The 18,164-nt window shown below is 29.1% G+C and overlaps 1 protein-coding gene across 1 annotated transcript; it reads right to left on the reverse strand.

Annotated features, from left to right (window-relative positions):
- Positions 1-364: 364 nt before the first annotated feature.
- LOC113381084 (chromosome-associated kinesin KIF4-like) lies at positions 365-16,923 on the reverse strand (the record flags this gene model as incomplete). Its single annotated transcript, XM_026620071.1, has 5 exons — positions 16,782-16,923; positions 16,520-16,632; positions 15,905-16,118; positions 812-1,008; positions 365-493 (listed from the first exon to the last, which is right to left on the reverse strand). Coding segments are annotated over exons 1-5 (795 nt in total), but the record flags the coding sequence as incomplete, so codon positions are not given.
- Positions 16,924-18,164: the final 1,241 nt, after the last annotated feature.

The raw sequence follows: 18,164 nt of genomic DNA on the forward strand, positions 1-18,164 counted from the left end.
TTTTTTAGCTAGTAAGGTAAGCATGTTGAGGATCATATGTTCTGCTCCATAAGTTGTTTTGAACATATCTTTGAATGTACTAAAAATTCATGTAGTGTTGATCCTATTTCTGTTGCATTGTTTTCCGCCGTTGTTTTGATTTTTCAGAATTTCGGAATAAGTCATGTGGTTCGAACATTTTAGTATGATTTGATCGTGGTCTTGTATTGATTTCTTGAAAGCGTTTTGAATGTTTTGTATTGGTGTGCACTAGTTTTGTTATGTAAGGTATTATACATATGCGGTAGCTGGTGCTTCCTCTATAGTTTGCCGGTGTGGGCCTCAGCACAAAGCGCATGTGGCTGGAGTGCTTTTAATTTTTTACATTTTGAAGTATCATGGTCGCCGCCGCATTTGACGCAGACAAATGGTCTGTTGCAATAGGATTTACAGTGTCCATATAATTGGCACCTTGTACACTGTATAATACCAAATCTTTTTCTGGGAGATTCCACTGTTACAATTTGATTTAAATTTTGTTCAGTTTATAAATTGTGGTGTTATTCTCTGAAGGCTCCAAATCGACGAAAAACATGTTTAATGGGTATTTAGTCTTGTGTTGCAAGATATTGACAATGTTTCTCACTTTGTAGTTTAGTTTTTTCTAGCGCTGTTTTAATTTCGTTAGTATCGGTTGTGTAGTGAATATTTTTTATAACTACTCTGTAGGCTCTCTCTTGTTTAATTTGGTAGGTATGATACACTACGCGTTTTGACTTAAAAATTGTATGAGCAATTTATATTGCTCGGGTGTTTCGACGTTTATTTTCACTATATCGTCGTGCAATGATTTTGTTGTGTACTGCTCCCTGTTTATTATTGTGTTGATTTCGCCTGTCATGTCAGCGATATCGTCTACGTCATAGACGAAAATGGGAGGTGGCCTTTGAACCGTATTCCTGTTATCAGCTTGCGAGGTCGAAGGGCCTGGTGTTGCTATTGTGTTATCGGCTTGGGTCGCCGGTTTACCTGTTGCGAGAACATTAAACCGGTTTGATGTTTTTATAATGCTGACGTTTTCGATATGGCCTGTTGAAGTTCTTCGACGTTTGTTAGTTTTGATTGTCTGCCAGCTTACTGCTTGATTAATTGTTCTGTTTCCATGTGATTAACAGTTACGGGTGATTGGTGATTAGTGTTGTTATGTTGATTAATTAAATGGTTTTGCACGTATGCACTATTTGTTTGCGAGGTGTTTAACATGTGATTAACAGTTTCGGATGATTGGTGATTAGTGTTGTTATGTTGATTAATTAAATGATTTTGCACGTATGCACTATTTGTTTGCGAGGTGTTTAACATGTGATTAACAGTTTCAGGTGATTGGTATTAATGTTGTTATGTTTGATTAATTAAATGGTTTTGCACGTATGCACTATCTGTTTGCGAGGTGTTTAACATGTGATTAACTGTTTCAGGTGATTGGTAATTCATATTGTTATGTTGATTAATTAAATGGTTTGGCGCGTATGCACTATTTGTTTGGGAGGTGTCATTCAGTATTTCAATTGATTTGTACAATTGGAATAGTTGAACTATTTTCTTCGCTGTTCTGCATGATTATTTAGTAACACTGAGATTATACTGTTTTATTATTTTTTTTTTATTCACTGCACTATTTCTTTTTATTTATATGCCCCCCTAAAAGGGGGGCTTAGTTTCACTACTGTGTAGTTTTGGATGGATTGAGTATAATTTTATATTACACTGCTCACTAATTTTGTTATGATTGGATAAATATTATTTTATTTTATTGAAGAACTGATCCGAACAGTACGGCTGCTCGAGGTAAACTGTGTTTTTTAAATTAAATCAATTTTTGTTCTAAAAAATACTGCTTATTTTTTAGCGATAAAACAATTAAAAAATGTAAACTGCGAGTGGAATGTTTCAAAATATCAATAGCCATGTTCCAGAAATATTTATATATTTTTTGGAGCAAGTAAAATAAAGTAAGTAAATTTAATAATTCGACGATTCAAAGTGGGTTATTTTATAATAATATGTAATGTTATATTCTATCGTATAAGGGCTGTTGTTCGGCTTAGGTTTCTTACATCTAGATTGCAATTAGAATTAACGTTTTTTATCGACATTTTGGATCAAAATATCTTATACAGATTCATTCGTCTTTTAGTAATGACATACTGTAGCATATAATGATATAAAATTGGCGGAGACACTTCATCTTCTATCTCATATGTTGCCATTAGATATTGACACAGTTATTAAAATTATGAATTTGGATTGTCATCATTGATTCATGTATACTTAATTATTAACGTTTCATCTAATTTGAATGATTCAAAAAACATTCGATTCATATAAATAAGGAGAAGTGCTGTTTAATTTTGGCAAAGCCGTTTCGAAGATACGAGGCAAAAAGTGCGAAAATAGTGATTCAGTTTTGAAGAGAATGGAGCGATAAGAAAACGATTTCAATAATTTAAAAAAACATTTTACTTATATGACAAAATGAACAACTGATTAAATTTTGAGGAATGTGAAAAAGTGAAGAAAATGGCATTTGGCGGTGAAAAATGATCATTAGACATATCGATGCTTTTCTGACGCAACCTCGTAACTCGATTTTTGACGATTTTGAGTTTTAATCGGAAAATGAATCACTAAATATAGACGCATAGATCTGTGAAGTTTTGTAAAAAAAAAATCAACCGAACGTTTTTATTGAGAAGAATACAATCACGTATCTCAATTCAAAAAATTGCCATGCGCAACCTCGTATCTCAGTATCTAATACATGGTGGCGTATATAAACAAGTTTCGCTGTCAGCAATGTTGTTTAGTTCAATCTTTCTAATAAAAATTATTATTCAATTAAGTTAATTGTTATTAAACTTAATGACCGATAGTTAATAAATACATTTATTATTTACTTACCGCAAGTTATAGTAATTTTCCTAAATTGTAATTTACATATAGTTAATAAACCTTTTTACATTTTAACGTTTCAGAGGTTTTTGATATATTGACATACCTTAAAGAAATGGATGTATGTGTTTGTGTGTGTGTGTGTGTGGATACAATTTTCTGTCCACGTTTTTCGGGAGCACGGATCAACCGATTTTAAACATTCAAAAGCAATCGTTTCCTATTGAGAAAACAGAGCATCCGATTTGAATTATTTAAAAACATTCAATTTGTATTGATGACGTGGTGATTAGTTTCTGGAAAAGACAGGCCCAGTCGTTTCAAAGCTTCCGATTCGAATGATTCAAAAAACATTTTGCAGTATAAAGAATCGATTAGTTTAGGAAAGCAGAAATTTTTTTTGTCCATTTTTTTTTTAATTTACAATTATTTCAATTTATTACATTATGAAAAATGATTCGGATTTTAATTTTAATGCTAGCTAAAATTCTAAAACTCTCTTATATACTTCAAGTAAATAAATTTAAATTTGCAAATTAGTTTATATAATTCTTATAAATATGAGATATGTTCTTTTATACTTTAATTTACTTTTTATGTATACATATATAAACGTCGTTCTCCAATTTATTCTTATATTTTGTCATTCAAATACGAATACTATTTGAAATCATTTATTATTCCTCGATTCTATTTAATTACGGAACGGGAAGTTCCACCAATTTGCTTAAAGACACGATGCCATGCACCACTAGTTATATTTTTATTATGTTGAGAACAAATATCACAGTAAGCTACAAAAATTAAACAATTATCAATTCTTACTGATAATAAATTCTCACATGAAATTAAATTTTGTATTTTTTAGAGTTAGATAATGTGTCATCCGCAGATAAAAAATAATTAAATAAAGAAATAATAACAAACTAGTATGACTATTAACACAAACACATAAATAAATGTTAAAAAAATTTGAAGTAAAATATTAAATTTATTGTATGTAGATTAAGATTCAATATTATATTATATAATCATTCATGAATCTCTTGACATCTCTATAAAATTAAAATAGTTAATAGTAAAATTGAAATGGTATTTCAAAGTGAAATATGTATATAAATTAAATATTAAAAAATATTAAATATTTATTCTTGCAATCCTACTTTATTGAAAAAATATGAAGGTACAAAAAGTTTTTATATATTTCATATTAAGTTTTTATATATTCATTTCAAAAATATTTCATTCCTAATTGTGATTAATTAACATTTGGAAAACTATAAATACAAATTTCATATTATAAATTTAACTAGTTGGTTTGGTATTTAGCCTTGAGGCAAGTTACATGAACTTCCCGAAATGTGTAAATAATCGACTTAATCAAAAAAAAATGTGTAAATAATATACTTCATTGATCCTACTTTAAAAAAAAAACGATAATAATTTTAGCAAACTTTGACGAATTTTTAAAATTAAACTACTTGTCGTTAGGCCGTAATATTACAGTAAGTTCTATAAGACCATGATGTATATCGCCAAAAAAATTCCATGAAAATCGGCTTAAATTTTTTTTTCAACAGTTAATTACAAGAAAACGGCTCGGTAGATTTTCACCTAAATTAATCAGTACCATTCCCAACTAATATCTTTCGAACAGTTTTTGATTTTTTAAAATCGTTCGGTAGGATGAGCTTAAATGTGGATGAAAAGGTTTTGCCAAATTACATAGCAGCGGTTTGGCAGATCGTTGCTCAAAACTGACAACCGATAGTCCTCACCGAAATACATCAAATGGCTTTTAAATTTCTAAAATCGGTTCAGGCGTTTTTGAGAAAACGTCGATCAAAAATCTAATCTTGACAAATGCCAAAAAGACCATACTGATTTTTGCAAACTTTGACGAATTTTTAAAGCTGAACCAGTTGTCGTAGCGCCGTAATATTTTAGTATGATCTAGAAGACTATGGTATCTATCGTCAAAAAATAATCATAAAAATCGTCGAAATTTTTTTTTTAAAAACTTTATTACAAGAAAACGGCCCGGCCGATCTCTACCAAAAACTAATCAGCACGATTCCCACCCTAGTAGAAATGTATCGTGGCTAGAGGGGTAAAATATCGTGGCGCAATATTCGAATCTTGTCTTTAAATGTACCGGACAATATTTGTTTTCAAAATTATGGAAAATTTGGAAAATTCATCGGAAAAGTGTTTTATATGGTTTATTACAAATAATAAACATGTTTCCCATCTGATTTACGCCTCTAATTTTATATTTACACGAATTATACATAATTTTTAAATGTGGGCGAAATCCAAGTTTTTTGTGGCCGACCAAGATTCATTTCTTCAGTATTATCGAACTTGGGAAATATATGGTATTTATAAGGGTCACGAAAAAAATTAACTTTAGATAATTAATTAGCACAAAAATCATGATTAAAGCTTTTAAAAAGTCATATGCTCGATCGCAATTGCTAGTTTGATACATTTTTCTTATAAATTCAATATAAATTTTAAATGTGGGGGTTATGCATTTTTTTTCTGGGCAACCACGATTCGTTTCTTCAGTATTATCGAACTTGGGAAATATGTGGTCTTTATAAAGGTCACGAAAAAAATTAATTTTAGATAATTAATTAGCACCAAAGTCATGATTAAAGCTTTTAAAAAGTCATATCCTCGATCGCAATTACAAGTTTGATACATTTTTCTTATAAATTCAATATAAATTTTAAATGTGGGGGTTATGCATTTTTTTTCTGGGCAACCACGATTCGTTGCTTCAGTATTATCGAACTTGGGAAATATGTGGTCTTTATAAAGGCCACGAAAAAAATTAATTTAGATAATTAATTAGCACCAAAGTCATGATTAAAGCTTTTAAAAAGTCATATCCTTGATCGCAATTACAAGTTTGATACATTTTTCTTATAAATTCAATATAAATTTTAAATGTGGGGGTTATGCATTTTTTTTCTGGGCAACCACGATTCGTTTCTTCAGTATTATCGAACTTGGGAAATATGTGGTCTTATAAGGTCACGAAAAAAATTAATTTTAGATAATTAATTAGCACCAAAGTAATGATTAAAGCTTTTAAAAAGTCATATCCTCGATCGCAATTACAAGTTTGATACATTTTTCTTATAAATTCAATATAAATTTTAAATGTGGGGGTTATGCATTTTTTTCTGGGCAACCACGATTCGTTTCTTCTTAGTATTATCGAACTTGGGAAATATGTGGTATTTATAAAGGTCACGAAAAAAATTAACTTTAGATAATTAATTAGCACCAAAATCATGATTGAAGCTTTTAAAAAGTCATATGCTCGATCGCAATTACAAGTTTGATACATTTTTCTTATAAATTCAATATAAATTTTAAATGTGGGGGTTATGCTTTTTTTCTGGGCAACCACGATTCGTTTCTTCAGTATTATCGAACTTGGAAAATATGTGGTCTTTATAAGGGTTACGAAAAAAATCAACTTTAAATAATTAATTAGCACCAAAATCATGATTAAAGTTTTTAAAAAGTCATATGCTCGATTGCAATTAATAGTTTGATACATTTTGTTATAAATTCAATATGAATTTTAAATGTGGGGGTGATACATTTTTTTTCTGAAATTATATTGAAAACCAATATAAGATTAATATAAATAAACAATATTTACCCCAAATTCAAAATTATTATTTTAACCCATATTTAAAAATATTATTTAATTCATATAGAAAACAGAATTTAACTCTTTGATAATATCTTAGTAATACATAGCTCGATCAGCTCGATCGTAATTAATAGTTTGATATAAATTTTATATGAATTCAATATAAATTGTAAATATTATATTCACATTTATTTTTTCTTTATTATCGAACATTTACATTGGGAAATAAGTAACATTTACATTGGTCAAGAAAATAATCAATTTTAAATCATCAATTAGCGCCAAAAACATCTATGGTGACTCTTAACTCTACATATTTTTGATCAGAATTAATCAATTAATAGCTAAATTAATTACATCCATTATTAAACGTGAAGATATGCAAAAAATTTCATTTTTGATTTTCGTCTCATTACTATAACTACCCTACGGGAAGTTAAAAAAGCAATAAATAATTTAACTATACTGTATTTATTTATTAACTATATTATTTAACGATATTGTAAGTATGGCCATCATTCAATAAACAAAACAAAAACAAAATTATACAAGATTATAATAGTGCAAAAGTATCAGAATATATATATATATAATATATATATATATTCTGATACTTTTGCATATATTAATTTAAATAATGTGAGTAACCGAGAAAAAAATGTAAACAAAATGTTTGATGAAAAAATTCAAAACTTCGAATAAAATAAAAGTTAAATAAAAAATTTTGTGATTAGTCACATGATTTGCTTAAATTTGTTTTACCCTGGTTTGGTATGTATTAATATTATTTAGATCTGTTATATCTGCTAGTAATATATCGATTTATGTTTATAAATTTAGACGTTTTATATTTATTCATAGAATAAAAATTTCTGAAATTGCATCATATATACATGTATGTATGACCATACCATATATATGTACGAACATCTGTTTTTTGAGAAACTACTCAAGAGTGTCTCTTCTTTCTTTCATATAACCGATGTTTGTATAAGACTATCTCACTTCGTGTACGATGCGAGTCCTTTCTTCTATGCGTGTCCTTTGTCCTACGACGAAATATTCTACCTGACTGTGTCAGTTGTGGCCAAATTATTTTATACGTATTTTATGAACAAATATTATGTCATTGCACTTTTGTTTTAATTACATACGTATTCTTACATCTTCTTGATAGCAATTATTATTTATATTACTATACTAGTTTATTATTTATATTAATGTTATTTAAGAGTAAAAGTTTAATTAAAAAATTAACTTAAATTCAAACGAAGATTTTTTTAAATTTATTATTGTGTACATAGAAAAGAGTGTGATTATAAAAAATGTTTGTTGGTTAGTTCTTGAAGAAGGAAAGAATCCATAAGCCCAAAACGTAGAATAAAATAAGTGAAATATTAATTTTGTTTTGTGAAGATAAAATTTATTTTATATAATTCAGATAAAAAATCAATAATAAATCTAAATATTTAAAATTTTATAAATATAAACATATTTGATATAATAATAATTAATGGCGTTTTTATTAATTTCGTTTTGAACATTTTCTAACTAACGTTTCACAGATTATGTAATTTACTAACTATCTCATATTGAAATGAATGAAAAAAGAGTTATATATAAACTTTGTTATATATAAAGTTTTTTTTAATGACTACTACACTGAATAAACTAATAACGACAAATTAATGAGCGTATACTTCGTAACATAAAATACAAAAACATAAAAACCGCCCTTTGATTAACAATGCTACACCTACACCATCAAACAAAGCGCAAGCCAAGCAGAGTTTCGTAATTTTCAGTAGACTGAAATTTGTTACGCAGTGCGTTTAGCAATTCTTGTTGAATTTAGAATTTACTATAATATTAAAAATATTCATAAAATATAGTAAGTCTTAGTTCGTGAATTTTGAGTGAATATTTAGTGAATAATAAAATGATCTATGATATCAAATATGTAATAATTTGCTAAAAACTTATTTTGTGAACAGTTTATAATTAAAATTAAGCGGTTAAATAACATAATTTTGAGTTTTATATTTAAAGCACGTAAGTATATTTATTACTTATATAAATCAACATACATATTTAGAAAACAATGATGTATTTTATATATTCTAGATTGACTAAATTGAAATGGATGTAAAATCAGCTGTAATATAAAAACTATCACATAGCAAGAATGGATTTGGTAAAAGGTAATAAAAATATTAACAAACTTATTAAATGAAGACTTTTCAATAACTTATTATCGCTTTTGAATATTTGGTATTCGTATTTCCAACAATAGTTTTTTTGTTTTAATTTAAAACTATAATTGTGCTGTTTTAAATTAATGTTAAAATTTTCTATTTACTGTATTTTTAATTATTTCAGATTTGACTGTGATAGAGTTCTAGAAAATATGAGTTTTAGATAAACTACAATTATATTTACTGCAAATAATGCCTGAAATGTTTTTTTTGCTAAAAGCTAAGTAATTGAATTTATGAGTTTATAAAATGAATATATTTCGAAAATATTGCTATAAAATATTAATAAATTTTATCTTATTTCAGGTGTAATCATGATCGAATTCAAGAAAATGTTAAAACATGTGTGAAAATAAAATAAAACATCGAAATAATAATTAAGTCTGCAAATTGTTTGAATGGCTTGGTCTTTGTACAATTACGGCGATAGGATTAACAAAAATTATGATTATGATTTATCATTAAAATCCTCTAAATTATTATAATGACTGAAAATATTTTGATTGTTTTGTATCTTGTTATCATAAAATAATGTGTAAATTTTTAATAAAATTATTAAGATTCAATACAAAAACTATTTAAAAATGTATGTATTCATTTAGAATAAATAAACTTTTATTATCAATGAGTTAAATACTGTTTTTCTATATTAATTTAATAATATTTTTAAATGTGGGTTAAATAATAATTATGAATTTGGGGTAAATATTGTTTATTTATATTGAGCTTATATTGGTTTTTTATATAGGGTAAATATTGTTTATTTATATTAATCTTATATTGGTTCTCAATATTGAGCTTATATTGGTTTTGAATGGGATTTTAATATTGTTTATCAATATTGGTTTTATATGGGGCCTTTATTGGTTTTAATATTGGATTTATATGGGAAAATGTTAACAGAATAATATTATAGCAATATTGGTAAACAATATAGAGCCCATAAAAAGTACAATATTGCGCCACGATTCATTTCTACTAGGGCAACCAATATCTTTCGAACGGTTTTTGAATTTTCAAAATCGATTCAGAATTGCGGGCTAAAACGTAGACGAAAAATTTTTCACTTTTCTGCCATTTATGAAGAAACGGCTTGGCCGATCGTCGCACAAAACTGACAAACAATAGTTCTCGTTGAGATACATCGAATGGCTTTTAAATTTTTAAAATCGGTCCAGTCATTTTTGAGAAAACGTCGATTACGGCAAAAAATCTGTTTCACATACACACACACACACACACACATACTTTTCCAAATTTGGTCTCATTCGATTCAGAATGGCTTGAAACGTCGAGAAAACAAAAATTAGCGAATCGGGTTTTTTGATGAAACATAAACTTCTCCTTCGGGAAGTTAAAAAGAATAAAAGTAACAATAAAAATGATAATCACAAAGTAGTAAATTATAAATCCATGAAAGAGCTAAATATCCTAGGTATTGAAATACCTAAACTATGGCCAGATACTATATTGTCGTAATTATAAACTAACATATACCACAAGTTTAAAAATGTTTGTTTTTTTATTAAGAATTATTTAAAAAGTTGATCGATTCTCAAAATAAAACAATTGAAAAAAGTTATTCATGTACTCTTATTTGAAAACAGCATGCCGCAACCACGTATGTTACATTTTTTTCCGTGCGACAAACACGTATCTCAAAGAATTGAAGAAAAAATAATAAATAATTGTTACAAGATTGAATATTTTTAAAATTTATAAAAAAATTGTTAACAGCAGTTCAAAAATTCGTTATAAAACGTTTTTTGTCTCTCCTGTAAAGTAGTAGTTTCTGAGATACGAGGTTGTGTCAGAAAAGCATCGATATGCGCATCACATTATTAGATATTTTATAGAGATTTTAATAATAAGTATGGAGCGATATTGCATTGAAAAAAAGTTAAACTAGCTGTAAGTGGAATTCTATCTTGAGGCAATTATGGCACCGTGCCTTAAGGCAAATTGCTGGAACTTCCCGTACCATAACGAAATGTTCGAGGAATACTGAATGTTTTCAAATAGATTATTATAAATATTGTAACATTGTCTAATATTTATAAGAATTATATAAACTGAATTGCAAAGTTGAAATTATTTGTTTAAAGTATATTAGAACTATAGTCAGAATTAAAAATAAAATCTGAAATTTTCGATATACAAAAAAAAAAAAAAAAAAAGTTGGAATTTTTTTTTCCAAAATCAATTATTTTGTTAAGACAAGCAGAAAGTTCTTTGAATCATTTAAATCGGACGCTTAGTTCTCTCAAAAACTACCATTTTTTACATATTTAGCTCCATATCGTCGAAATGGCTGGGCCTGCCTTTGCCAAAAACTTATAAACACTTCTCCCAATCATTACTAATTGAATGTTTTTTAGATAATTCAAATCGGATACTCCGTTCTCTCAAAAATTCGATTTTTATTTTCTGCACTCTTTGCTCCGTATCTCCGAAACGGCTGGACCTGCCTTTGCCAAAAACTAATCAGCTCTTTTCCCTATCAATAGGAATCGAATGTTTTTTGAACCATTCAAATCGGTTGATCCGTGCGCCCTGAAACGTGACTGCAAATTTGTATCCATACATACATACACACACACACACACACACACACACATCCATTTTTTCTGAGGTATGCCAAAACGTTTAGAAACCTTCAAAACGTCGAGAAATGTAAAAATTTTCAGTTCCGATTTTCGGCCCATAACAATAACTTACCCTACGGGAAGTTAAAAAGTTAAAAAATTCCAAATTATTTCTAAATATAATTCAAATAAGTCAATTTACTCAAAAATTTAATATTCACAAAAATCAATCTTTTTTGAAAAATTGAATTTTTGGTACGGAAAGTTCCAGCAATTTGTCTTAAATGCCGTACACCAATAGGTGGTTTATTCGCTTCAAAAACAGTCGTATATGTGACCCTCCCACACTAGGAAAATGACATAGCTGACGGGTGTTGCTCAAGAGCTAAGGTAATTAGGGGCTAACACTACAGTTTTATACTTCAAAAATTTCATTAAACTTATACTATTTAACAGAAACCAATTAACTCTTATTTTTTACTTATATTACACATTTGATGACGTTTAAAAGCTGCATATTATAAAAAATATGAATTTTTCAACTTTTCAAACGGCAATATCTCAGAAACGGTGATACTAACAAAAAAATTAATAATAACAATTTAATAGAGAATTTTATAATAAATTGTGGGAGTAGTAATGATTATGATAATATATTTAATTAGAAACTCCCAACATAATAAAAAAATATAAATTTATTAACTGTAAAATATTTCGATATCAAAAATATACATGACATGTCCGATTGTTTTTTACAAATAAAAACCAGCCTGCTTGATATCGCCACACACTCCCTGCCCAGTGTTGATCTCACAGTTTAAAAAAAATACAGGGAAACACGTTATAAAAATGTGGTGAGAAAGCAGATTATAGCAGACCAGTGTTGTAATACTGGTCAATTACAAATTTCCATGTTTCGTCAGCAGATCCACCGTATGTGGTGATTTGACCTGCCATCAACTCCATATTCTGCATAATGTTCTCGATCTAATGGGAATTAGTTATATCAGAATAACTTAATGTTTAGAATGCATAATTTATGGGTACAGTTTCCATTTCTGCAAGCGTTGCATTCGTATCTGATGAGTTCCGATCAGAGAAAGAAGTTGGCTCTTTATCCAAATCAGGATCATTGGTTTCTTTGACATAAGAGTCCAGAATTGTGGAATCCAATAAATTATGTCAAATTTTGTTTTGATTCGTCGTTGTCACCGATAATGGGAGGTAGCATTATAAGACGATTTGTTGAGTTAACAGAGAAAGAGAGGTTGAATTGCATTCCAATGAAAAGTTCAGGCTCCAAATTATTTTTTCTGTCAGCAATAAACACTGAGGTCTGGGTATACCAAATGAGTAACCTCGGAAGTCTGATCCAGATAGTAAGTGCGTTAACTATGATGGATTGGACTGGACATACCTTATAGGTCGTCACTGAAGACCAGTGATTATGGTGCTGCGTCAAAATCAATTTTTCTTAAATCTTCGAAAAATAAAACACCTTTATCTTCATCTCCATCGTCGTGAGTCACCAATGTGGGAGGTAGCATTATAAGACGATTTGTTGAGTTAACAGAGAAAGAGAGGTTGAATTGCATTCCAATGAAAAGTTCAGGCTCCAAATTATTTTTTCTGTCAGCAATAAACACTGAGGTCTGGGTATACCAAATGAGTAACCTCGGAAGTCTGATCCAGATAGTAAGTGCGTTAACTATGATGGATTGGACTGGACATACCTTATAGGTCGTCACTGAAGACCAGTGATTATGGTGCTGCGTCAAAATCAATTTTTCTTAAATCTTCGAAAAATAAAATTTCACGCAAAATCAGAAGGTTGCGTGTTCAAATCACGTCGGGGTCACCAATGTGGGAGTAGTAATGATTATGATAATATATTTAATTAGAAACTCCCAACATAATAAAAAAATATAAATTTATTAACTGTAAAAATATTTCGATATCAAAAATATACATGACATGTCCGATTGTTTTTTACAAATAAAAACCAGCCTGCTTGATATCGCCACAAAATAAACTTATCTAACATAATTTTTTAAAAAAAATTATGGTTTCGGCGGAAAATGGGAAAAACTAGATTTTTGCACCTTTGACCTTGAATAAAAAAAATCGCAGATGTCGGATCGTTGGGGACTTTTGACATTTCATTTGTAATGGCCTATTTAACATCTGTACCAAATTTCAGCTCTATGCTGAATTGTTCCTAACTGAAAACTTAATTTGACTGGGCTATAATCATTGCTAGTCCTTACCAAATTACATACAATGGCATTTGAAGTTATGAAATCAGTTCAATCGTTTTTGTGAAAACGTCAACAGAAGATCCAAAAGCCAATAAAATAATAAAAAAAAAAAGATCCAAAAAAACGCTAACATTACACACGCATAATTTTCGCACAAATGCTTTGTATGTATGGTTTCGAAGCGACAACCATGGTGAACTAAAATAATTTTCAATTCAAAAACCATTAATTAACTTCCCGAAGGAGAAGTTTATGTTTTCATCAAAAAACCCGATTCGCTAATTTTATGTTTTCTCGACGTTTCAAGCCATTCTGAATCGAATGAGACCAAATTTGGAAAAAGTATGTGTGTGCGTGTGTGTGTGTGTGTGTGTGTGTGTGTGTATGTGAACAGATTTTTTGTCGTAAATCGACGTTTTCTCGAAAACGGCTGGGTCGATTTCAAAAATTTAAAAGCCATTCGATGTATCTTGACGAGAACTATTGTTTGTCAGTTTTGTGCGACGATCGGCCAAGCCGTTTCTTTATAAATGGCAGAAAAGTGAAAAATTTTTCGTCTACGTTTTAGCCCGCAATTCTGAATCGATTTTGAAAATTCAAAAACCGTTCGAAAGATATTGGTTGGGAATCGTGCTGATTAGTTTTTGGTAGAGATCGGCCGGGCCGTTTTCTTGTAATAAAGTTTTTAAAAAAAAAATTTCGACGATTTTTATGATTATTTTTTTGACGATAGATACCATAGTCTTCTAGATCATACTAAAATATTACGCCCTACGACAACTGTTTCAGCTTTAAAAATTCGTCAAAGTTTGCAAAAATCAGTATGGTCTTTTTGGCATTTGTCAAAATTAGACTTTTGATCGACGTTTTCTCAAAAACGCCTAAACCGATTTTAGAAATTTAAAAGCCATTTGATGTATTTCGGTGAGGACTATCGTTTGTCAGTTTTGTGCAACGATCTGCCAAGCCGTTTCTTTGTAATTTGAAAAAAACTTTTCGTCCACATTTAAGCTCATCCTACCGAACGATTTTAAAAATCAAAAACTGTTTGAAAGATATTAGTTGGGAATGATACTGATTAATTTTAGGTGAAAATCTACCGAGCCGTTTTCTTGTAATTAACTGTTGAAAAAAAGTGTTAAATTTTCGTCGACATTTAAGCTCATCCTACCGAACCGATTTTAAAAATATCAAAAACTGTTCGAAAGATATTAGTTGGGAATGGTACTGATTAATTTTAGGTGAAAATCTACCGAGCCGTTTTCTTGTAATTAACTGTTGAAAAAAGTGTTAAATTTTCGTCGACATTTAAGCTCATCCTACCGAACCGATTTTAAAATATCAAAAACTGTTCGAAAGATATTAGTTGGGAATGATACTGATTAATTTTAGGTGAAATCTACCGAGCCGTTTTCTTGTAATTAACTGTTGAAAAAAAGTGTTAAATTTTCGTCGACATTTAAGCTCATCCTACCGAACCGATTTTAAAATATCAAAAACTGTTCGAAAGATATTAGTTGGAATGATACTGATTAATTTTAGGTGAAAATCTACCGAGCCGTTTTCTTGTAATTAACTGTTGAAAAAAAGTGTTAAATTTTCGTCGACATTTAAGCTCATCCTACCGAACGATTTTAAAATATCGAAAACTGTTCGAAAGATATTAGTTGGGAATGATACTGATTAATTTTAGGTGAAAATCCACCGAGCCGTTTCTTGTATTACTGTTGAAAAAAAAATTAACTGTTGAAAAAAAGTGTTAAATTTTCGTCGACATTAAGCTCATCCTACCGAACCGATTTTAAAATATCAAAAACTGTTCGAAAGATATTAGTTGGGAATGGTACTGATTAATTTTAGGTAAAATCTACCGAGCCGTTTTCTTGTAATTAACTGTTTGAAAAAAAAAAATTTAAGCCGATTTTCATGGAAATTTTTTTGGCGATATACATCATGGTCTTATAGAACTTACTGTAATATTACGGCCTAACGACAAGTAGTTTAATTTAAAAATTCGTCAAAGTTTGCTAAAATTATTATCGTTTTTTTTAATTAGTAGATTAATAATGAAGTATATTATTTACCCATTTTTTTGATTAAGTCGATTATTTACACATTTCGGGAAGTTCATGTAACTTGCCTCAAGGCTAAATACCAAACCAACTAGTTTCATTCATCATTACTAGATCCAGTTTTAACCTACAGCTTTAGCAGTTGCACCTACAGCTCTGCGACGATATCCTCTAACTAAACAATCTAATGTATCTTTTGCATTACGTACTTCAATTTCGGTTAATCCAGGAATTACAATTCTTTTTTGTTGATCTTCTCTGATATCAACTATACTTTGATCTCTATTTGATTTTGATAAAAGATCAAATAATTGTTCTTGATATAATTCCATAAATGATACCTGTAGAACATGAGAAAATACTTTACTGAAGAAATGACTTACTGTTATTATTATGTTTACAATTTCATAAACTATTATGATTTCTAAAAGCAAATTATATTAAATAGCAATCCATATACTCCTAAGGAGTGCAGAACAATTATATTCAACCAACCAAAGATTTTAAAAATCTGACATGTTTAATTTCTGACCATTTATGGGTATTTAAATAAACTCTAATTACAGTGTAAAAAGGTTATGGCTTTTAAATTTTAATTCTCATTTAAACCTCATATGCTCCTTAACAATACACTTTAAATTTATTGCTTTAATATTTGGAAAGTAGTTTATATTGATCTAACTTGTAATTGAAAATTATATTGCTCCGTCAGAGTTGAAATTTTTTGAAAAATGTCTTTTACTGCTCTTGGTATAACACCCATCTCCTCGACTGGTCCAACTGAATAAGCCATGCCCATGGAATGAGTTTTTCCGGAGCCAGTCTGACCATAAGCTAATATTGTCACATTGTAGCCTAAAATATATTTTTAGATTGAACAAAATAATAAATAATAAAGTAAGATACTGAAGATAAAAATAGAATTTGGGATTATAGATGAGAGATAAATTCACCTACACCAAAGTTATGTTATGTCAAAATTAAATTCTAGTAGAATAAATTACCCTTAAACAATCCATCAACTAAACCCTTAACAGCAGTGTCATAAAATTCAGCTTGCGAAACTTCTGGTGGAAATACATGGTTGTAAGTAAAAGAAAGATTTTTTATTAAAACTTGAGGTTTATTTGGCACTGTTTCGAGCATTTATCATATCCTTTAGAAATTTCGGATTTGACTAAAGGCCTTATCCTTAAAGCCACATGTATTTTTATTCAAAATTTTTTTCAAAAATCGTTTGAGCAGGTGTAGATCTTATATGAGATATTCTATTTTATTTATGAAGAAAATAATATAGTAAACTAGTGGGGCGCATGGCATCGTGCCTTAAGGCAAATTGCTGGAACTTCCCGTACCAAAATTTTTTTTTTTTTTTGAAAGATTAACATTTTTGAAAAAAATTTACTCTGAAAAAAAATAGATTTTTGAGGAACTATATGAATTTTTGACAAAAACTTATTTTTTGTTGAAAAATTTATTTTGAAATATTTTGGAAATTCTGAACTTTTTTTCAAAGCAATCGTACTGCTTTAATGCATAGAGACTAAATATCAAAGCGCGTAAGCGCCGCGTCGCTGTCTAACGCATAAGCATTGGTACGGAACCCATAGGAGTGTTAACAAAATGTATACTTATTGTTAAAATCTCTATAAAATATCTCATAATTTGATGTGCATATGTCTAATGTCTAATGATTATTGTTGACCGCCAAATGTTATTTTTTTTTAAATTTTTTTTACTAGATCTCCGAAACCGCTAGACCTATTATCATGAAAATTTGATCAAATCTTCATCTTGATAATGCAAGTAAAATGTTTTTGAATTATACAAATCGGACGCTCCGTTCTCTTAAAAACTGAGTTACCGTTTTTGGCACTTTTTGCCCCGTATCTTCGGAACGGCTAGGCCTGTCTTCGCTAAAGACTAATCAGCACGTCTTCTTATCAATACAAATCGAATATTTTTTGAATTAGTTAAATCGCTTCATCTGTGTAACCGAAATCGTCGACAAAAATTTGTATCCGAACACACACACATACACGCACACACACACACGCACATACACACACACATACATCAATTTTTTCTAAGGCATGCCAAAATGTTCAGAAGGTTTTAAAACGTAAAGATATAAAAAAAACGATTTTTTTGCGATTACTATAACTTGCTCTACGAGAAGTTAATTATAAAATAGTGGGGCGCATGGCATCGTGCCTTAAGGCAAATTGCTGGAACTTCCCGTACCAGAAATTATTTTTTTTTAAAAAGATTAACATTTTTGAAAAAAATTTACTCTGATAAAATTGATTTTTGAGAAACTATAAATTTTTGACAGAAACTTACTTTTTGTTGAAAAATTTATTTTGAAATATTTTGGAAATTCTGAA

Source organism: Ctenocephalides felis, unplaced genomic scaffold (assembly GCF_003426905.1).
Source record: "Ctenocephalides felis isolate EL2017-DRISC unplaced genomic scaffold, ASM342690v1 CF-g0.4_SCAFFOLD_02562, whole genome shotgun sequence".
In the NCBI taxonomy this organism is placed as follows: Eukaryota; Metazoa; Arthropoda; class Insecta; order Siphonaptera; family Pulicidae; genus Ctenocephalides; species Ctenocephalides felis.